Below are 20,475 nucleotides of genomic sequence, written 5' to 3'. Positions count from 1 at the left end.
CCAGAATTTAAATGTCTAACAATTATTATTTCTTTGCCTCAAAATTGAATTAAAAAAAAAAAAATACATCTAACTTGACCATTTACCATAAGAGGTCAACACCCGGGTCACCCGAGTAGCAATGGAACCTTCCTCGATTCAGCCAATCAAATTACATTTAACTTGATGCAAAAAAATATATCACCTTTTAATATTTCAACATAATTACAAGAACAACTTAAGTACAGCAAACAACATAATATGTGTTCCAAACAAACATACTGTGCAAAACTTTGAGGCATAAATAATATTCATCTCAAACTAAATGAGGTCACTTCTTATCATTCATCTAGGATTTCTCCCCAGAAAACTTTGATAAAGATCTGCGCAAAATACAAAATAATATAATAACAATAATAAAGCAGCTTCCTTCAACTTGGAAGTCATTCAAAGTGCACATTTTTTTCCTTCTGGTCAAACATGAAGCGTCCGAAAAATGCGGGAGATCAATTCCTAAAGCGATAGGAGATGGGCAGCAGCTTGTGACTTTTCTTCATGTTCTGAACTTTGACGTGCGTCTGCTCGTCCATGATTTTGTAGCAGCGCCTGGCGTAGTCCAGAAGCTTCTCCTTGGGCGCCTCGAACTCGCCCACTTCGTCCATCTGCATGCAGTCAAAGTAACGCGTGCGCACGTGTCAACCACCCATTCGCGTCCCAAATTCCACATTTTGATATAAATTATTATTATTTTTTAAATCTCATCTGTTTGCTGTTTTTTGTGCTCAAATACAAATACAAATATATTCTTATGTAAAAATATTGCTTTGGCATCATAGTGTGTCGTTTTTGGTGCTAAGGGAACTATGTTGAAGTGAGGGGTGGCGCTTCATTTAGCTAGGCCATTCCCTTGTTGAATTAAAAAATAAAATAAAAAATAAGTGCTTTGGCGCCATCTTGTGGCATCTAGTGGTAATTTGTGGCAGTGCAATGAATGTATTATTTTATTTACTTAGTTTATTTGTTCGTCTTGGCTGCACTGCGTCCTACGGAGCTCCCCTGGTGCAAAGGTATGAGAAAAATAAAATTCATTGATAATCTGTACCCTCAATTTAGTAATCTGTACCCTCAGTTTAGCTAAATGTCTGGGGCTCCGTATACGTATCGGTATCTGTCAAGTAAAGTAAATTCTATTTGGATGTTATATTCTTGCTGGTGTGAATTCTGTGAATAAATTGTCATGTCGCGATATATCCTACATCCCATTTTTTCAACTGAAACTGAACTGTATATGGAGTCCCAGAAATTTGCTAAACTGAGGGTACAGTTTGGTAAATTGAGGGAACGGATTATGAAATTGAGGGTACAGATGACTAAATTGAGGGAACAGATTATCAATGAATTCAATTTTTCTCATACCTTGGCACCAGGGGGGCTCCGTTGCTTCCATTACGTGTGTGATGGTTAGATGTTTTTTGTCCAATCATATTTCTGCCTCTACGTGTTGCCATGTCACTCTAATCGGCCAAGGGCCTTCCGAAGGCCATCAATTTCTCCAGTTTTGCTTTTATATTTTAGTTTTATTATAATTTATTTGCAGAAAACGAAACATGATCAAAATACCCCAAAAAGATACTGCGTTTTTTTTTTTATTTTTTTTTTTTTGGAGGGGAAACTTATTTTTTTCGAGAGCTGTACACTACCAATGTGGCATTTTTTTTCCTAACCAATCAGGTAGCGCTTGATGACATCAGCATTTTAACTTTCTGATCTGTCGGGGCAAAATTTGTTATAGGCAATTTCGACGAGCAAAACGCATGAATATATTTGATAATGAGCATCTCTGGTGAGTATGATGTATTTTTTTTATGGAAATGTTTTGTTTTGTAATGTTATACGATAAGTATTGATTGTGAAATGCCCCAAAATATAAACGTAGTACAGTTGCCTTTTAGTATACTATTCATGGCTTGTGTAATTATGATGACATGATAGTGGTGGTAGTATTATTATGATTGTAAATCCCTACTGAAGGCCCAAGTACCAAATGCACAGCCCGCCCGCCACCAAAGAACGCAAAATAAGCGTGAGACCTTCTCCGGCGCAACCAGCAGGAGCTCAGCGATGGGGGAGGTGGAGGCCATGGTGTTGCGGTCCACGCCGTGGATCTGGAAAGCTCTGGACATGCTCCTCACACGCTGGTAGGTGGACAGGATCTTCTTGTAGCGGATCAGAACGCCATCCGGGTCTTTGACTGCAAAGGAGTTCACACACACACACACACACACACACACACACAAAGAAAAAAATCTTAGTTTGACCTTTTGAACCTAGATGCCACCTACTGGAAGAGCATTTAATTGTTCTGCCGGGCCTGGATGTATTATTAGTTATCAATTAATAATCATTTTCAGACCAATTGAAGTGGAATAGGATCGCTGCTCGAGACGCACTAACGGTGGCTGGGAATCATCCCCGTGACCTCTCACCTCTCTGCCTCTCCCTGCCGTGGGTGATGCGGAAGATCCTCATCTTCTTCATCCTGGGCTCCCCGGCTCGCCCTCGCCCCTTCTTCTTGGTGCCGGCCTCCAGGGAAGAGTCCTCCTCTTCCTCCTCCTCCTCCTCCTCCTCCTGCTCCTCCAGGAACTCGTCGTCGGTGTAGAATTTTTCCTCCTCCAGGTGAAACTCCTGCTTGACTGCGGTCAGGTCAGAAGGATGAATGAATACAGTGAGCCACACGCCTCAAATGGAACTCTTACAATATTACAGATTGCTATTTTTCTCATTAAAGAAAAGCACATTACAATGTTTTTTTTTGGGGGGGGAGGGTGGTGAGTGGGGCTGAAATGGATTAACGAAGTATGGAAAGGCACTACTATATTTAGGGTTTAAACTATTAATCCAAGCAATTGAAACCATTTTGCTGGTGGCCGTCCCATTTTTGCAACTTTTTGGGGTAAGGCTCGACTGTACCGTACATGGAAAGATGGTGGTCAAGTTTCTCACCGGGGATGGCGGTCCCGTGGCGTGGCCGAGGTCCTTGCAGGCGTTTCAGGGTCATTCCGGAGCGGGTGGTCATGGGTGACGGCGGGCCAGTGGGGCTGGCAGGTTGCATCTTCACACCGCCGCGATGGGCGTCACCGCACCACTCTGGAAATTTAACGCACATGGACGCTGGTTACGTTTTGTTTCTCCCTCACAAAATTACAATTTGGATTTTGTTTTCCCAAATAGGAATGACATTTTTCCAAACAAGTTTTGCCTTTTGTCATTGCCTAGTAATAAGTGGTTATTCCCATATAGCAGAGAGAATATATGCTTGTGAGTGTTGTTGTATGTTTTGTTTGTATGTGTTGCGGCTCCAGGTGTGCAAAGTAGCAGTTGTTTTAAATTGTACAATTAGTGTAACATTCATGCTAACCTGTTAGCCTGTCTCTAGCACTTTGCATTATAAGTTAGCATTAAGCTAGAGGACTTTTGCTCGACGAAATTGTATGGTTTGGTCGAACATTGTGGTGTTTAAATACACAATATTGAATGATCTTTTGTTTAATGTCATTAGTGCAGTAAACGTCAACTGGGAGTGACAAACAGCTTGAAGCGAGCACCCTTTGTCTCTAATTTCAGAACCGTGTGAGCCAGAGAGTCTTTACTTTGTCATGTTATACATTCCTATTTCTTGACGGCGAGAGGGTGAGACCAGCCACTTAGAAACACTTCAAAAATGTCTTTTAGTAAGTTTAAATGTGTCTAAAGCATGTGGGTGGAGTGAAAACTACAAAATGAAAAGTTTTTCATGCGGTCTTTCGTTTTGTGGTCATCAGTCTCTCCAATGTATTGAGCAAAATGCTACATTGTCAAGACGGACTGTGGCTTTGTAAACCAGCTCCTCTCCGTTTGCAGCAGTGTTGTTAGTGTACGCGGTGCACGATAAATAAAAGCAAATGATTCATTGAAGTGGCTTGATGGATGCATAAACGGATGTGGGTGTCGCGAGGAACCACCCCCACCCCCACCCACCTCCCACCTCACCCTCGTGCCCCCGCACGCCAACGATGAGGCGGTCCAGCTGGCAGCGCAGGAAGTTGCGCTCCTCCTCCAGCTCCTCGATGCGCTTCTGCAGCCAGGCGTTCTTCTCCAGCGCCACGTAGAGGTGAGCCCGCAGGTTGGACACCAGGATGAAGGGGCTATACTGCGAGGGGGGCGCATCCTGCATGCTGGGCTCTGCGGGGGCCAGCCACATGAAACATCAAAGTTTGATGCAAGTAATCTACTTAGTTACTTGCTTACACCACATCAGGTTTTATGGAATTCATCATGTTCTGCAGCAGTAATAAGACTTCTGTCAACACAACCGGTCAGCAACATGGCGTAGCGTACCGTCCATCATCGGCTGGCCGTGGTGGTACGAGGTCGCCCTCTCCGTGCCCTCCTCCAGTGGGAAAGACACCTCGTAAGACTCCAGGTACAAACCTCCACCTCCTCTTCCCCCTCTTGCGGCAGGAGCCATATCGTGAGCTATAACACATGAAAGAGAACAATATTCTAAACTAACAGGACACTTCATTAAGTACACACCCTCACCATATCTTCATACAGAGATTTTTTTTATATTTCGGGTAACTTATTTAGCTACACTAAACAGGACACAGCTCACAGTATGACACAGTGCAGATGCACACCACTGTACATGACAACCGTAATTATAAAGTTATTGTTAAATGACAGTGTCAATCAAAAGGCAACATTATTATTTTTGTAAAGAAGATAATACACAAAGATAAGACCGTGTAGGGGTATTTCCTGTATGCAACTAAAATGGAAGTCTACGCCACATTTGTAACAGCTGATGACGCGGCGGCCATTTTGTGCCAGATTGCCATTCCAGTGAAATGAAAAACACCAACGGACAGTTAATGAGAAAAAAAATGGCCTTGATAAGACAAATAATATTAACAATAATCATCACGGTGTCAACCAAGCTGGGAAATATCACAAAGTGCTCCTCAACTACCTTTTTCTTTTTTCAATGTGTCAAATAACAATTAAAAAAAGGTAGTTTCCTTATTATTCAAGATATCTTAATAATTATGACGTTATTTCAAGGGTTTTCCAAGCCCTTTCCAATGGAACAAGGTTGTTTTTGTTTTAATTGGACCAACTTAATTTTTTATTTCACATATTAAGTACTGTCTATTACCTGAGATTGACCCAACTAGCAGACATATAAAGTATTTCAGTTGGTAACGTTTATGACCTGAGATTGACCCAGGTAGCGGATAAACAGTATAAACACATGGCACTGGCTATTACCTGGGATCGACCCGAGTATCAAACACAAACTGTTCCACCTGATACTGTCTATTACCTATTGAGCAGCCATATAGGCACCCGGTACTGTCTAACACCCGAGACTGACCCAAATAACAGGCATAAAACTTCCACTTGGTACCGGCTATTACCTGAGATTGACCGTAGTATCGGACAACGAACAAAACAGTTAAAGAGTCATAACACAAATTATTCGTGGTGCTATTTTCGGACTCAAAAAGTGAAGAAAAAAAAATCGAGAAGAAGCCATTGAAGACATTTTTGTCTCTCCTATGAAGCTAATAGGTGGACTGCTCATGAAACATTCTTAAATCTATATATCGCACTTTGTCAGCAATTACCTGACGTGTTGGCATCGTCTGAGTTGCTTCCTGGATTCATCCTGCTATTGGGAATAATCACGTTCGTTTAATGTTCAAGTTTTCGACGAATAAGTCGAGTGAAAGTTTGTGGTTTATACTTCTGTAATACAACCTGGCGCCGGTGGTCAATTACCTGATTATAAGAGGCCCGCACAGGTGGTCGTATTTACGCGCATGCGCCATCAAAAAAAAAAAAAACCCCGAAGTACCCGGATGCTAATTGTCGTGGACGTGCACGTCGTTCGCGTTGCACGGCAAAAAAAAAAAAAAAAAAAGGGAGGGTAAAGGTCACGTGTGGGTGGGCGCAGGTACGAAAACGCGGAAGTAAAGAAACTGAAGTAGGGGAGAAAGGGGAAAAGAAAATTTCAAGAAATATTAAAGACGTTAAAGGAAGCGTTTGATGCAGTTCAGCGGCCGAGTATAACAAGTAAGTCCCACTGGTGTGAAATGATCTCTTAAATGTTTTGCTTTTAGTTTTCTTGTCAACGTGGACGAAGTCATACAAGAAAGTTTGTTTTAATAATAGCTTGAATTTATTAAAGGAATCCAAGTAAGTAACAATAACTCATAGGTCTAATTAAAATATTTGTGTGCGTGTATATATATATATATATATATACACACATACGCGCGTGTGTGTGTGTGAGAGTGTGAGGGTTTTTTTTTCTTTTTTTTTTTTCCCTCCCCTTCATGTTACCACATGTTTGCATTTGCCACATAAGCCTCACCTTAGCTTACTTGACTTCCCTCAAAGTGTTTATCCCGTAATGGAGCATTCTTATGACCAATTTTTTATATATTTTTTTTAGCCCACCCCCTCCCTTCCCCTGACCAGAGAATCAGCGAGCCAGCATGGGCCTGTGTGACGGTTTGTCCCACTGCAAACTGGCTCTGGCCTTCGCCGTGCTCATGGATGTGCTCGGGGCCGTCGCCCTGCTGCTGGGGGTCTTTGCCCCCCTGGAGGTGAAAGGTCAAGACTTTGGAGACTTTCTCGTCTACACGGGTACGTGAGTGCACACCTGGGATCAACGTGTTGTTGTACACAAAAGTACATATTATGTACTGTGGTCATAAATCACCTTTCTCCATTGAAATGCCATTAATTTGTTCTAGCCTTCCTCCCCCAAAAAACACTTGTTTTTAAATAGGAAAAATAGCACTCTACCATATTGTAAATAATAAGTACATACAGTCATGACATAAATAGAATGTAAAAAAATTAAAGTTATTGCCAAATTCTTTGCTTCCATTTGATGGACATTGTGCTGCTCCTTCCGGTGTACGTGAGTTGGCCACTTGGTGGCAGTATAATACAGACAGACACACAAAGAAGCATTTCTCAACTAACTCAGTGAGTTGCTGTAATATTCATCATTCTTTACAGAGGATAAAGACTATATGCCTGTGTGTTTTTAAATTATCTGTGTACATGTGTTGATCCACTCATTGAGTCCAAAGTTGATGCTTTTGACACTTTGAACAACCTTTGTAATATATTGGAAAATAACTATTTCAAGTCCAAAATGAGGTTTCATCACATTAGTTTTGTGTGTGTGTGCGCGGGCGCAGGAGCTCTGTTGGTCCTGATGTCGCTGGGCGGCTGGGTGCTGTGGTACAGCGGAAACATCGAGGGCCTGACGTACAAAAAGGAGCTGGGACACGTCGGCAGCGCCGTGGACCGCCTGGCTCGCAACCTCAGCCGCAAGATCCTCACGTACAGAATCCACCGCTGAGGAAAGAGAGTGCGGAGGGCAGCCAGGGCTCACCTACTTCAGCCAGTGTTCACGTTCAAGTGTTACCAGATTGTCCAAAACATTTCACCTAGCTCTGCTGTTATACTCTTCATACTTTTACATTTATGTTGTCATTTAATGATCAAGTTACATTTCAATAAAGCTTTTTTAAAAAATGTATTCCACCAATGTCTGTTTTTTTTTGTCAACAGTCACATGCAATTCTAATGACTTCAGGTGGTAGTTCATGTCGTTTTCCTGTGAGATCCGGACCAGCGCATACATTTTTATGGCCCATTTAAAGTAAATCAAGTCTACTGAGTGTGCATGTAGAAGTTCATGAGACCAAAACAAGAAGATGAAGCAGTTGCTCCATTTTTTTTCTTCTTCTTCTTCCTCTTCTTATTTCTGTGGCAATGAAGATCTCCTCGTCACCGTGACGACAATGAGCTTGACCTTTGCTTCTGAAAATAGATCCGTCCAAAGTCTGGTCAAGGGGATTTAGCGACACTGGAAGGCCCGTTTTTCCGTTCCCTTTTCCGCCGTTGCTTTGTTCCGATGCCAAATCCTCTTTAGGCCGCCTCAACTCGCCACATTGGCTGCCCGACTCCGTCGCTAATCTCCCCGCCCCCTCGTTTCAATCACCAGATTCCTTTCTAAAGCAGCACCCAAACAAACAGTGGTGGGAAATAATCAAGTACAAATACTTTGTTACTGTCCTGACATAGATTTGTCAGGTATCTGTACTCGAGTTAATTTTCTGAAGACTTTTTACTTTTACTCCTACGTACATTTGAAAACAGATGTGTACTGCATGAAGTCAGCATCAAGAGCTGGCGATTTCCCATCATGCAGCAGGCAAGAAGTGGCACCTGTGTGGCGAAAGAGCGCAGGTGGAGCAGGTGGCGTGCCGCCACAATGCAGCCGTCCCTTAAGCTCGTTGAAACGCCGCATAGCCGTCACCTGCTCGACTGACAGCAGGTCAGTCTTGGCTCGTCGTAAGGTCAAAGGTCGCAGCGCCAAAGTCTCGCTTTCGCTTAATCGCTCGATCCTGATGTTTGTTTTGATTTCCACTGCCACTCTCCTCCCGCATCCCAACGTGGACCCACAGCCTCACTGAGGTTGATGTGTGATACACTAAAATGCACGAGACAAATGGGTGGGATGTAAAGTAAAAAGACGAGCGGAGAAAAAAAAAAGCACCAGGCTTTCGGGGGACTCGGTGAGCGTGAATTCCCCCGCCGAGGAGTCTCCTCGCTGGGCAGTAATGCAAGCAGTTCTGGGCACAGTGAAAAAAAAAGTACATGTATACAAAGCAATTATATATTTGACATACTATATATAGAAAGAAAAGGGGAAGAGGGTGAGGGAGAGGAAGGAGGACACAAAGGAGAATCAGACTTTGGGGGTGCCAGGTGAGCAGAAAAGTCCCAGCCAAGGAGCCTCTTGGCTGGCCAGCAACCCAAGCAGGCCTGGGCACTTGGCTCTGGAGCTCTCCCAGTGTGGAGGCAAAGAAAAAAAAAAAAAAAAAAAAAAAAAAGTAAAAATAAGATGACAAGTTGATGTTTTGACACTTTGAGTCCATCTTCTTGAATGATCATAAGGCCAAAAACAAAAATCCACAAGTGACATCCAACAAGAACTTAAAACCATCATATTCGTGTGTGTGTGTGTGTGTTGAGACTCACACGGGATCTCCCGTGGCTCCGCCTCAGGGTGACGGCGTTTAATTGACTAATCCAAGCAGGTGGAGGCGGATTTCCTCGGCGGCCGCCAGACTAAATATTCCCGTCGGTCCCGCGCACACAAACACAAGGTAGGAAACAAAACCCAAAATAAGCAAAATAATCAGTTGTAACGTTCTCTCGATGAGCACGTACACCGAGTCAGGTGACATCGTTAGGCTTGATCAACTTAATGATTTCTGTTCCTTCCAGAATCTTCTCCTCCCAGGACTGACTTGAAGGCCCATTCTTCTGCAAAGCTGCTAGATCGTCAACTTGTCCTCGGTAGGAAACATCATCATTATCGGTTTTATAATCCAGAGGTGAGGGACTCGAATCACATAAATTGACTTGAGTTTGACTTAAATTACCAATTTTAAGACTTGGTTAACACTTATGAAGACTTGCCCTGACTTAGACTTGAACTGCATGACTTAACAAGTCTGTGAACATTTGAAAATCAGCATTTTCTTTTTAAGACAGTGTGCCATTTGGTTTGTCTTTGAAAGAGTGCAGAGGCCACCTCATGAAGCGAGTATCACGGAGGGAGTTCAAGAGATTATTACATTTGGATTGAAGGATTATGTCGTTGATCAGACGGGAAAACAGAGAATAGCAACACAAAAGCTTTGCGACTCAAAGATAAGAGACGACGGCATCTACGACACCTAACTTCATCCTTCACTGTCAGAGAAGAAGACTGGAGTCATTACGATTTAGATTTGAGTCGACTCCGGTCACTGTTTTTGTTTTCTAACGACGAGCTAGCAAGTACAGGTACTGAGTGCAAAGTGGCTAATGTGCGAATATATGCTGTGACTGAGCAAGACTTTTTGCCGCTGGAATTTGAGACCCGGTTGAAACTTTACGGTCAAGACTTGAAACTAGCACATATCGTCGCTGTCGGGCGGAAACTTCGTATGTCCAAATATGGTCAGTTTCATATTTTTTCACAAATCAACACTCTTGCTCTGTCCCCACGTCATTTGTTGTCTTTATGCATTATTAACAAATTAGAGCGTCGAAAACACATCTATTTGACGCTCCGAAACTATCTGAGGAGTATTGTAACACTGCCTCTTCCTTCACTTTGCGGGAGCCGTGCGGCGTTATGTCCCCTCAAGATTGAAAGTCTGGATGATTTTTTTTTTTTTTAAACAATAACAAGTGAGAATAGTTAGGTTAGATACATTTGAGTAAGCTTGTTTTGTTAAAAATGTATCGCTGCAATGCGTTCTATGCTAGCTGCTTAGTCAACTCATCGTTCAATATATTGCAATATATTTGGGAAGCTGACGTAACAACAGTCGCTTGTTTTTGTGACGTATTGCAGCTTAAAGACTCTCAAATTACTAATGTGACCCCCCCCCCCCCCCCCCCAAACACTTGTGTCATCACCATCAGTCATGGGAAACAGCAAAAGCAGCGCCGTGTCCAAGGAGATCCTGGAGGACCTGAAGCTCCACACCAAGTTCTCCGAGACGGAGATCACCCAGTGGTACGACAACTTCCAGAGGCAGTGTCCGAGCGGTCGCCTGACCAAGGATGAGTTCCAGTCCATCTACAGCAAGTTTTTCCCAGACAGCGACGGCAACACATACGCCCAGCACGTCTTCAGATCCTTCGACAGCAACGACGACGGCACCCTGGACTTCAAGGAGTACATCATCGCCCTGCACATGACCTCCACCGGGAAGACCACCAGGAAGCTGGAGTGGGCCTTCTCGCTCTTCGACGTCGACAAGAACGGCTACATCACCAAGTCGGAGGTCAAGGAAATTTGCACGGTAAGGTTTTGGGCAACCTTTATTGAGCCAAGGCACATATTTTACAACAAACTAAAATGCAAAAAAAATATATATATATTTTTTAAAAGTATGATATGGTGAAAACTCTCAAAGTTCTTAGAGCCTTGAGAGCCGCAATAAATTAAACCATGAGCTGACAGAGCAGCGTAATAGGCGGAAACAAGCTTACTCAAATGTATCGAACCTATTTTCACTCATTCATTTCTAATTTTAAAAAAGGCGACATCATGCACACGCCTCCCGCAGAATAAGACAAGAGGCGGAGTTTTACTCCAACCAATCATCATTATTTCACGATATCAACTTTTGGTGACATTGTTGTTCGGTGGGAGGCGGTGAGATTTTTGAAATGTAAAATATGTGCCTTGGTTCAATAAAGGTTTGGAAACATAAATAGTCCAGGGATGGGCAATGTATCATATACGACTCGCGCCGTTATTTAATTAAGCCCACCGAACATTTACATTAGTATCATATACGACTCGCGCCGTTATTTAATTAAGCCCACCGAACATTTACATTATCAAGAGTCCTGTAAAATTGGTTAATTTAGCAGTTTTTTTTCCTGAAATTGATTACGATAATTAAAATATTTTAATATTTATATTATATATTTTTCAATGAATAAAAAAAATGCTTTATCTCATGACATAATTAGTGCATTGGTTTATTGTAAATAATATTAAAACGGAATGGGAAAATTGTAACATTGTAACTATTTAATTTGTATTGATTTTAATTGTTTTAATGTGCGGAGTGTGCGTGTTTGGGAGACGGGCGAAGACAAGTCGAGTTTTCTCCGGCGACTCTAGCAAACTTCTACATTAAAAAAAAAAAAAAAAACATGCATGACAGGTTTATTCAATTCTCAAACTTGGGAATAAATAAATAAACATATACATTCAAAAAATACAAATTGAAAAAAATAAAGTGCGAATGTGTGATTTGAAGTGATGAGAAGTCTCCATGCAGGAGAAAACAGGATTAAGACTTTTAATTGGTGCTGATAAACACGTTAAGCCCAACGAGGCTTTTCAAGGTCACCTGTAAAGCTCTCCCCCCCCCCCCCAATGTCCTCACCACCAAATCAATTTAGACTCTCATACAGTAGAAATCAAGAGAAATGATTGTGTAATATATTATTATCATTATTATTCTTATCATGACTGTGTGTGTGTGTGTGCGCGTTTACCAGGCCATTTTCAAGCTGATTCCCAAAGACGAGGTGTCCAAACTTCCTGCTGACGAGAACACCCCAGAAAAAAGGGCAGAAAAACTGTGGAAGTTCTTTGACAAGGGAGAAAACGGTGAGTGAAGAAAAAAAAAAAAAAAGACAGCAACTTACTTGAATGCCAGGGCAAATCTGAACGAACAGCGGACTGCTTGCCAGCCCAGCGAGGATGGGGGGGATGTTGCCCGCAGGTAAATTGTGGTGTTGTGTTTTGTGATGTTTTCCAGAGCGCGTGGCCGAGGGCGAGTTTATCCAGGGTGTGCTGGACAACGACGAGGCCCTCCGCTTGATCCAGTACCAGCCCCCCAAGTAACAGCCATTTACAATTTTCTTTCATTTACAATTAATAATTGTTTTTTTTTTTTTTTTAAGAACAAAATACATACATATATATATATATATATATATTTGAGAAACAAGGCATCTTTTCCAGAATAAAAGGCATATAATTATTACAGGACTAAAGACAACCACCAAAGCATGTAATTCCACTTCCTGTTTCCTGTCACATGACTAAGTCACTTTCGTTGAGCTTCTCAGCCCAAATGTGCCCTCCTTGATGTTTTATTGTCAATAAATGCGGATTCAAACTACAGTTCTACTATTTCACTCCACAAAAAAAATAAAGTTTTGTTACACACAAATTATCATATGGCGTCACTTGATGTATGAAGTGCCCCAAGATACCATAAGATGGCGCCAAAGCCACATCTAAGAAGAAAGTACTACATTGAAACTTTTCTTCCTTATTCTCATTTATTACCACATACCTGTATATGCGTTATATATTGGACAATCTTTCATGTTTGAAATTGTAGAATAATCTGGCTTTGTGTCTCATTTCCTATTTGTTCCTTGACCCTGGACTCTTGTGGTGTTGGTGCAGATGTTTGCGTCGCACAAGAACAGATTAATTTAGTCGTGAGACCTGCTTTCCTTTCACATCTGCCGTCTTCTTGACCTGAATCCTCCTCCTCCTGTTGTTACAGCAACTCTCCTACTTTTCCCGACCTTGCTGATCTGTCAATCACCCGCTCGCTTTGTGCAGATTATTCCCGTAATCTTGTGCAGAACATCTGTCTCAGGTCCAAATCTCTCATTCTTCGCTGCGGCAGTCATTAAATGCGCCGACTAAATCCTCAACTTCTACACGATAGCTTTTCGCGTGCTGGCCCTTTGAGGAAAAAAAAAAATTCTTTATTAAGCACAGCGCCGCCAACATGCAAACTACACATCGGAAGGCTGGTGCCGAGATTCAAACCCAGAACGTCAAAACTACAACTGTGAGGCAGTAGCGTTAACCACTTGGACACCGTGTGAATTACTTGAGAAAATAATATGCGTTCTCCTTGCTCATACACATAAATTGCCCGACTCGTGTTATGATCACTAGGCGCAGTCTTCGCTCTTTGCATGTTTGGACGCTGTAGCTACACAGACTTGGTGCAAGTTAGCTAAAATAATAATAACTACCATTATTTGTTGCTAGCTCCTCGCTTGCAGTCTGCTCTGAGCCAAAGCCCGTATCCTTCCTCACGTCATTCAACCATCAGGCTGGGGGCACTGAGGCAGGGGCTGTTCTTTTCCTATATAGCAATGTCATCCAATTATGGTGTACTCACAGACTTCTGCCCGGAGACAAACAAACAACAAAACACACAAAGGCTTTCCCAACCCCCAACAATGGAACCTTCCCGAGGGGGGGACGAGTTCGTGCGGGTGAACCGCCACTGTCACAAATCCATGTCTGTTGGTTAAACCCAATTGACAATCACACAAAAAATAAAAATACAATAACCTTGCAGAGGCAATGCTCAGAACAAGACTGTAAATATTATAAATAGCAAATAATCTTACCTTCCACGGCTGTGTTTTAGAACGCGGCGCTGATGTCTTTTTTTCTCCCCGTCCTGTCGACAACCCCCAAAAAATAAATGCGCAGGACACGTTTGCTGTGGAAGTGAGGAATCAACTCATTTACTGAACGCGCAAGTGATGTCGGATCTCACGTACGAGGGCGCCCATCACCCTTGAGGCGGTTGATTAAAAAAAAAAACGAAAAAAAAACGTGTCGTGCCATTCATACCACACTGGTTTGTCATAACATCGTCTAACTGAGCTGAAGATAAAGAATTAGTTCTTTCTCCAATACGCTGATTGACGGTTTCAAAAACTTTCAAGTCACACGACTTGCTACGAGCCTGTCTGGCATGCAGTTCCTCTCCAGGCCAGCAGGTGCCAGCAAAGCGGCGCTAGCAGAGCGAGCCGTCTCCGTCCTCGTGCAGATAGTCCATCTCGTCCAGCTCCCTTTCACAGTCTTCGCATCCGTCCACGCCGCACCCCTCCAGCGCCACCAGGCTGCCACTAGGCTCCGCCGCCCGCCCACCCGACCCCGTCACACCGACGGCTCCCATGCCCGCCACTCCGATCCCGACCAGCGCCCCGCCGGCCCCGCAGGCCAACGGTCCCACGGCGGGGCCCACCCCCCGCGGCCACAGGGGGTCCATGAGCGCCCCCTGCTGGCCCAGCTGGATCAGCTGACTGACAGAGTAGACGCCGCCCCCGGCGCGGACCACCTCCTCGTAGGAGGGGGCACGGGCGGCGGCACGGGCCTCCTCCAGACGCACCCGGGCGCGGTGCTTCATCTCGATGATGGTTTTGGTGTAGGAGTTGAGCGTGGCCACGGCGGCCGCCATGCAGCAGCTAAACGACAGCCAGGCTAGCCTGGGGGGCGGGGGGCGAACGACAGAGAGGGGGGCATCAGTGCTTTATGACTTCTGGTTATTATGATGCGTTTGTGGACGTACGCAAAGGACCAGCCGTAGTCCCACGTCTGCGGCCTCCAGTCTTTGGGCCCGATGCTGACGGTCATCTGGAAGACTGTGGTGTACATCATGTGCGCCATCATGCCCATCATGCCTGCGCGCCAGAGGTGGGGGACTCGAGTCAGACATCAAGGGCCTATCGCACTGGCAGAGACGTCGCCGTGACCGCTGCCACTGCTCGGTCGCGGCGACTCGGGTGACTCGGGAGAGCGAACTATCGCTTGCGTTCTCACCGGGGCGACGACCCGTGGAGACCAGTTTGCCCGGAAGTCGCCAGCAGGTCTCGGGGATGTCGCAGAGACATCTCCCGGACAGGATTAGTCTCCGCAACATCTCCGAGATATCCGATGGAGACTTTGAAAAAAAAAATCGACAATTGTTTGTATTTACGGCGACTCCCTGGCAACGGCAGCTATTCTCCAGGAGACGTGGCGGAGACTCAAGTCGCCATCAGGTTGCCGACTAGTCTACAGGCCCCTTAAGGTGCCAGTTTTAGAACTTGGGACTTGGTTGGCTAAAACATATGAAAGTCTCCACCTGACTTTGATGAGTATCCATGAGACTCGACTTGACAGACTTGAACTTAACACGACTTAACGTGTCTTGCCTATTTGCATGTGAAAATCGTATACAATTTGTTTCAAAATGCGGGACTGGGCCTACCTGACAGGACGGTGCACATGGCGGCGAAGGCGTTGATCTTGAGGGCGTTCATCTCCCTCTTGGCGCACAGGCAGATGGCCTCCACCCACATGAGCAGGAAGCCCATGGCCAGCAGGCCGATGTACATGAACTCACTGATGACCGACAGCCACAGGACACCTGCGGGTGGAGTCGCACACGCGCCGGTAAATATGACGGCGGCGGTGAAGCGGGGCGGGACGCAGCCGCTGACCTTGAGTCTCTCCTGGAGTCAGTTCGATGAAACTACGACACTTTTCCTCCTGGTCCTCACCTGGAACACCAACCGGTATCACAATGCATCCATCCATTTCCGAGATGCAGCTTTCAACTTCAAATCACTCTCCAAGCAACGCGGCCAACGTGGAGTTAGCCGCCCCCACGCAACCCCCGTGGCGCTCACCTTCATTGTGCTTCTCGCAGGAGAGCCAGAATCCGGTGTGGAAGTAGCGCAGCATGTACTTGTCTTCGCCCGTCTCCCAGATGTAGTGGACGGCGTTGGCCAGTTGTTTCCTCCTGAGGATCGCCAGCTGCTCCCTCTGCAGCGGCGTTAGCGTCACGTTGGACGGCGGGTTCCTGGGGTCCGGCGTGGGGGCCTCTGTGTGGGCGGCAACACTTGACAAAGTTAGGCTTCACGACGTTCCAACATCCAAAAATATTCCTATTTATCTATTTCAACATCTAACGCATGGGCGGACAAACTTTGGTGCTCACGGGCCACATTTGATTTTTAAAATGAACAGTTGTGGCCTTGGGCCATAGCTTTCCCACGCCTGATCTAGCGCCTGACTTCTAATGCTAACACATATGTAGCCACCTAGCACGATGACATAAAAGTTTCAGAAGGATTGACCGGCGCCCTTCATTTGAAAACTGCCGATTCCCGAGGAGGGGAACACTGCAACGCGCACATGTGGATTGTACACGAGGAACATTGCATAGCACATGCTCGAGGAAGAAAAAAAAAAAAAAAAAAAAAGAAATGAAAAGATAAACCTGCCAGAATCCACAAGAGCTGAGAGATTAGCAACAAAGCTTTCAGGGATTATGGGAATCTGTGCCAGTTCACCGTTCAATAAATCAACTTCAGTATGTGTCATAACACCACTTTTATAATAATAACTTCATTTATAGAGCACCTTTAAAAGCACGTTAGAGAGATACACACACACACACACAAAGTAAAATAGCAACAGTATAATCATATCAGCCTTTCCCAAACTTTTCAAATTGTGGAAAAGTTACATTTTAGAGAGGAAAATCCTGATTTTCATTTTTTGTACACTGTTTTGGGTACTGTATCTTTCTTATGATTAAATTGTGTAAAAGTTACATTTTATAGAGAAACATATTTTGTTTTGAATATCGATTATGATTTCATTAAAAAAGTTATTTTATGTTTTTAATTGTTTTGGAAAACCTATTTTATACTACTATGAAATCATGCAAAACTTACATTTTATCAATTTAATGATTTTTTGTTGGTCTGGAACGGATTAATGGCATTTGCATTCATTTCAATTAGAAAAGATGATTTGCGATACGAGTGTCCTGAGTTAAGAGCAAGCTCCCTAAAGGAATTAAACTCTTAAGTTAAGGCACTACTGCATATTTTTTTAAAGTCATTTTGGGTACTCTATTTGTTGTAAACTGTTTTAAGTACGATTTACTGGAACAAAGTACAGTTTTCCGTATTTGTGCGTGTAGGAGAGCGCCCGTCCACCAGGTGGCGCTCTGACCTGTGGTGTAGGGCTGGCTGTTGTTCTGCCCGCAGTTCTTTATCTTGACGGGCGACAGGCACAGCGGCTTGACCACCTTGTGGGTCCCCTCGCACCAGTAGGACGTGCAGAAGGCCGACACGGACAAGCTGAGGGCCAGCGAGGTCAACGCCAACGACAGCAGGGAACGCTGCCGGCGGGACATCTTTTCCAACATGGCGGACGGCGGCAGGGCGAGGGCCCACTTCCCGTTCCGAGGCTCAGAGGTGGGGCGGCATGGCGGACGCGGCGAGGGAGGCCAGCGAGAGAGCGAGAGAAAATCCAGGGAATGAGATGAGGGAAGTTGCGATTGACTCGATGGCGGACCCAGATGTGAGGTCGGAGATTTTCTCTTCACATTCCGGCACTTTCCCGACTTCCTGGACGAACGTCGTCGCTATCCCGCCGTTTTCCGACCTTTGATCACAGATTTCACATTACAAATGTTGCTTCGGCATGCAACCAAAACAAAACCGTCACAAAACTTATACGCTGTCAACTAAAATGATGACGATGCGCGATGGTTGTGGAGGAGCATTTAAATGTTCGGCCTCTCAGTATACGTCACCGGCACAGATAGGTCAACAAAAGAAACATTCTTTGTAGGACATCAATCAGCATTTTCTGACCAATGAAGTGAAATTGCATAATTTCCGCGGCTCACCTGCCGACGGGTCACGGCACGTTACGGTCGGGAACGGTTCCTCTAACCCATCCTGCCGCGTCGTCCCAGGATGAAGATGAACGTCTTAAACGTGATCCCAGGATCTTCGCGACTAATTCAGCTGTTCCTGCACTTTCTCACCGAAGACTGAGATGTCAAAGGTCGCCTCGGGGATGTTAGTCCGCCTTAATCTGGTCGACTCGACTGGATCGGATTAATGTCTTTGTCTTGGTCTCAGCCACCACCGCAACCTGAGGAAGTCCATTAAACACACATGGTTAGCGACGTTAGCATAGCATGACATGGAAACGTAACACGGAATGTCGAAACATGGAATACTGGAAGACGGCGTTAAATGCCGAAACACGGCATGGAGTGGTGGAACAATGACAGAATGCTGAAACACAACATGGAATGCTGAAATACATGAAACGCCGACAAATGGCATGAAATTCTCAAACGCAACAAGGAATGCTGAAACATGATGTGGAATGTTGAAACGACGACGGAATGCTGAAACGCGACATCAAATATTGAATCGCAACATGGAATGCTGGAACACCACTTGGAATGCTGAAACATAGCACGAAATGCCAACACAAAACATTGACAAGCTGAAGCACGGAATGCTGAAACATGACGTGGAAGCCCGAAACAGCATGAAATGCTGAAACATGACATGAATGCTGAAAGACGGCATGACACGTTAAACTATGACATGTTTCAGGAAAGACAGATGCTGAAACGAAGACATGGAATGTGATGCCTATGAAAAACATAGTTAGCAGATGCTGAAACATGACTTGTGTTGCTATGACAACATGGAGTGCTGAAACAATGACATGGCATCATGAAACATACCATGAAAATGCTAAAAAAACATGACATACGGTGTTGAAACAAAAACATGACACGAAGTGCTGAAACATGACGCAAAATGCTGAAACGTGACATGAAATACTAAAACACGGCATGGAACCCTGAAAACAAAATGTTGAAACGATGACATGAAAAACTGAAACGTGACATAAAATGACATAAAATGCTAAAACAATATAAAGAATGCTGAAACAACACCACCACATGACATTTTGTCTTAAAAATGTGCAGGACTCACCAGCTTCGTTGTTATTCTCCGGCCGGAGTCTCGCGGCTTCTGCGGCTGCTCGCACGGCAAAGCCGTCCACTTTTCTTGGCGTAATCCTCGCAAGTCATCATCACAAGTTATCATCGCAAGTCCATCTGTCACCTCCCGCCGCGCTCCACTTGGACCACGCCCACTCGCACAGCGACTCTTGACCTCTGACCCCCCTAGAGCAATCACCTCGCCAGTTATAGAAGATGAAACTTGCACAATCAGGTGAACCACGGCGTCCAGGAACAGAAGCCGCAGAGTCCAAGTGGACAGCGCCGTGATTTTCCAAAGTGACAGCTCGAAGCTTTAAACGTGCTGAAACATGACGTAGCAAGTCTGAAACACGCCGTGAGTTTCTGAAACATTGACATGGAATGCTGAAACACAGCAACGGAAACCTGAAACCACAACACGGAATGCTGAAATTAAGATGCACAACACGTATGTTGGAACAACCACGTGGAATAGTGAAACATGACACAAATCCTCAAACATGCTGGAATGCTGAAACATGATTAAAAAAAAATGGAAACGTTTGAAGGCTCTTATTCAATCCAACACAAGTTATTTAATAAAACAAAATTACAAATCAGACGTATTTGATTATTTAGTTGATTTATCATGAAGGTTTTCATCACACGAACTATGCCGCACTGATATTTCATCAAGAAAGCGAGAAATACTTACCTGTGATAATAATTATTAATGATCAATAATAATATACATGATTCTATGGCATAATCAGGTCAATATTTATATCACAACAATAAATAATAAATAATGCACATCATACCCACACACACACACGAGTACGAACTCGATGAAATGTTCAGAAATATTTGTGTCATCATCCATCATCATTAAGTCCTAGAAAAATAAATCAGAAACACCCAAGCAAACAATTCAATGACATCACAGCCTATCAAGATGAATTTCAGGAACTACTCATTTCATTTTTCTGCGTATACCGTATGTAAACACATGAAATATTTGCCGCCCTCTTGTGGTCGCCGGAAGAAATGTCTTCTGACAGAAGACCAAATCTGAGAAAACTTTCAAATACATAAATAGAAATAAATATGAATAAATACATAAATAAAAATACAGAATTGCATACTGTACACTAATTGCTACAACACTCACACTGTAAAAATAAAATGTTTTCATATAAAATAAAACAATATGTATTAGTATGTTAGTGATTCTGATTTGTTATGTGAGAATAACAACATACAGTATCAGGTTCTG

The 20,475-nt window shown here is 44.0% G+C and overlaps 4 protein-coding genes and 1 long non-coding RNA gene across 13 annotated transcripts; 2 read left to right on the top strand and 3 right to left on the bottom strand.

The window, feature by feature from the left end:
* Positions 1–162: 162 nt before the first annotated feature.
* Positions 163–5,871, bottom strand: LOC133470674 (coiled-coil domain-containing protein 106-like). Of its 4 annotated transcripts, none has more exons than XM_061759302.1 (8): positions 5,803–5,871; positions 5,649–5,692; positions 4,357–4,494; positions 3,997–4,200; positions 2,983–3,126; positions 2,466–2,672; positions 2,070–2,230; positions 163–641 (listed from the first exon to the last, which is right to left on the bottom strand). In XM_061759302.1, the coding sequence occupies exons 1-8, from the start codon at positions 5,850–5,852 to the stop codon at positions 486–488; spliced, it is 1,104 nt and encodes a 367-aa protein (XP_061615286.1). In that variant the 5' UTR covers positions 5,853–5,871; the 3' UTR covers positions 163–485. The 4 variants fall into 4 exon arrangements, with proteins under 4 accessions (XP_061615286.1, XP_061615287.1, XP_061615289.1 ...); XM_061759303.1 differs by having other exon boundaries at positions 4,009–4,200; positions 5,803–5,869; XM_061759305.1 differs by lacking the exon at positions 5,803–5,871 and adding an exon at positions 5,782–5,791.
* A 66-nt stretch (positions 5,872–5,937) lies between these two features.
* tmem238a (transmembrane protein 238a) lies at positions 5,938–7,580 on the top strand. Its single transcript, XM_061759310.1, has 3 exons — positions 5,938–6,096; positions 6,479–6,672; positions 7,239–7,580. Exons 2-3 carry the CDS (start codon positions 6,522–6,524, stop codon positions 7,400–7,402), a joined length of 315 nt encoding a protein of 104 aa, XP_061615294.1. The 5' UTR covers positions 5,938–6,096; positions 6,479–6,521; the 3' UTR covers positions 7,403–7,580.
* Positions 7,570–9,184, bottom strand: LOC133470678 (uncharacterized). Its single transcript, XR_009786044.1, has 3 exons — positions 9,091–9,184; positions 8,194–8,681; positions 7,570–8,058 (listed from the first exon to the last, which is right to left on the bottom strand). It is a non-coding gene; the product is annotated as an uncharacterized LOC133470678 (long non-coding RNA).
* On the top strand, positions 9,079–12,812 carry LOC133470675 (visinin-like). 4 transcript variants are annotated; one of them, XM_061759308.1, is made up of 6 exons: positions 9,079–9,218; positions 9,340–9,411; positions 10,531–10,624; positions 10,712–10,913; positions 12,130–12,241; positions 12,393–12,812. In XM_061759308.1, exons 3-6 carry the CDS (start codon positions 10,533–10,535, stop codon positions 12,476–12,478), a joined length of 492 nt encoding a protein of 163 aa, XP_061615292.1. In that variant the 5' UTR covers positions 9,079–9,218; positions 9,340–9,411; positions 10,531–10,532; the 3' UTR covers positions 12,479–12,812. The 4 variants fall into 4 exon arrangements, with proteins under 4 accessions (XP_061615292.1, XP_061615293.1, XP_061615290.1 ...); XM_061759309.1 differs by having other exon boundaries at positions 9,340–9,449; XM_061759306.1 differs by having other exon boundaries at positions 10,531–10,913.
* Positions 12,813–12,902: 90 nt separating this feature from the next.
* Positions 12,903–19,730, bottom strand: LOC133470672 (germ cell-specific gene 1-like protein). Of its 3 annotated transcripts, none has more exons than XR_009786041.1 (9): positions 19,210–19,730; positions 18,093–18,343; positions 17,411–17,845; positions 16,075–16,269; positions 15,886–15,945; positions 15,654–15,812; positions 14,973–15,084; positions 13,639–14,889; positions 12,903–13,339 (listed from the first exon to the last, which is right to left on the bottom strand). XR_009786041.1 is itself a non-coding variant. In XM_061759297.1 (8 exons), the coding sequence occupies exons 3-8, from the start codon at positions 17,604–17,606 to the stop codon at positions 14,418–14,420; spliced, it is 1,194 nt and encodes a 397-aa protein (XP_061615281.1). In that variant the 5' UTR covers positions 17,607–17,845; positions 18,093–18,343; positions 19,210–19,730; the 3' UTR covers positions 12,903–14,417. The 3 variants fall into 3 exon arrangements, 1 of the variants encoding a protein (XP_061615281.1); XR_009786042.1 differs by having other exon boundaries at positions 14,023–14,889; XM_061759297.1 differs by having other exon boundaries at positions 12,903–14,889.
* Positions 19,731–20,475: the final 745 nt, after the last annotated feature.

This window comes from Phyllopteryx taeniolatus, chromosome 21 (genome assembly GCF_024500385.1).
Source record: "Phyllopteryx taeniolatus isolate TA_2022b chromosome 21, UOR_Ptae_1.2, whole genome shotgun sequence".
Lineage (NCBI taxonomy): Eukaryota > Metazoa > Chordata > Actinopteri > Syngnathiformes > Syngnathidae > Phyllopteryx > Phyllopteryx taeniolatus.
The sequence above is the reverse complement of the archived record's forward strand: the minus strand, read 5'-3'. Positions and strand labels throughout refer to the sequence as shown.

Bases quoted from the DNA above. Each gene is read 5' to 3' on its own strand.
- LOC133470674 (XM_061759302.1), bottom strand. From the start codon at position 5,852: ATGGCGCATGCGCGTAAATACGACCACCTGTGCGGGCCTCTTATAATC. The intron at 4,495-5,648 runs GTAATTGCTGAC...CATGTGTTATAG, and splicing joins AGACGATGCCAACACGTCAG to CTCACGATATGGCTCCTGCC. The intron at 4,201-4,356 runs GTACGCTACGCC...TGGCCCCCGCAG, and splicing joins CGGCCAGCCGATGATGGACG to AGCCCAGCATGCAGGATGCG.
- tmem238a (XM_061759310.1), top strand. From the start codon at position 6,522: ATGGGCCTGTGTGACGGTTTGTCCCACTGCAAACTGGCTCTGGCCTTC. The intron at 6,673-7,238 runs GTACGTGAGTGC...GCGCGGGCGCAG, and splicing joins AGACTTTCTCGTCTACACGG to GAGCTCTGTTGGTCCTGATG.
- LOC133470675 (XM_061759306.1), top strand. From the start codon at position 10,533: ATGGGAAACAGCAAAAGCAGCGCCGTGTCCAAGGAGATCCTGGAGGAC. The intron at 10,914-12,129 runs GTAAGGTTTTGG...CGCGTTTACCAG, and splicing joins AGGTCAAGGAAATTTGCACG to GCCATTTTCAAGCTGATTCC. The intron at 12,242-12,392 runs GTGAGTGAAGAA...GATGTTTTCCAG, and splicing joins CTTTGACAAGGGAGAAAACG to AGCGCGTGGCCGAGGGCGAG.
- LOC133470672 (XM_061759297.1), bottom strand. From the start codon at position 17,606: ATGTTGGAAAAGATGTCCCGCCGGCAGCGTTCCCTGCTGTCGTTGGCG. The intron at 15,813-15,885 runs GTCAGCGGCTGC...CTCCACCCGCAG, and splicing joins GACTCCAGGAGAGACTCAAG to GTGTCCTGTGGCTGTCGGTC. The intron at 15,085-15,653 runs GTAGGCCCAGTC...TCTGGCGCGCAG, and splicing joins CATGTGCACCGTCCTGTCAG to GCATGATGGGCATGATGGCG.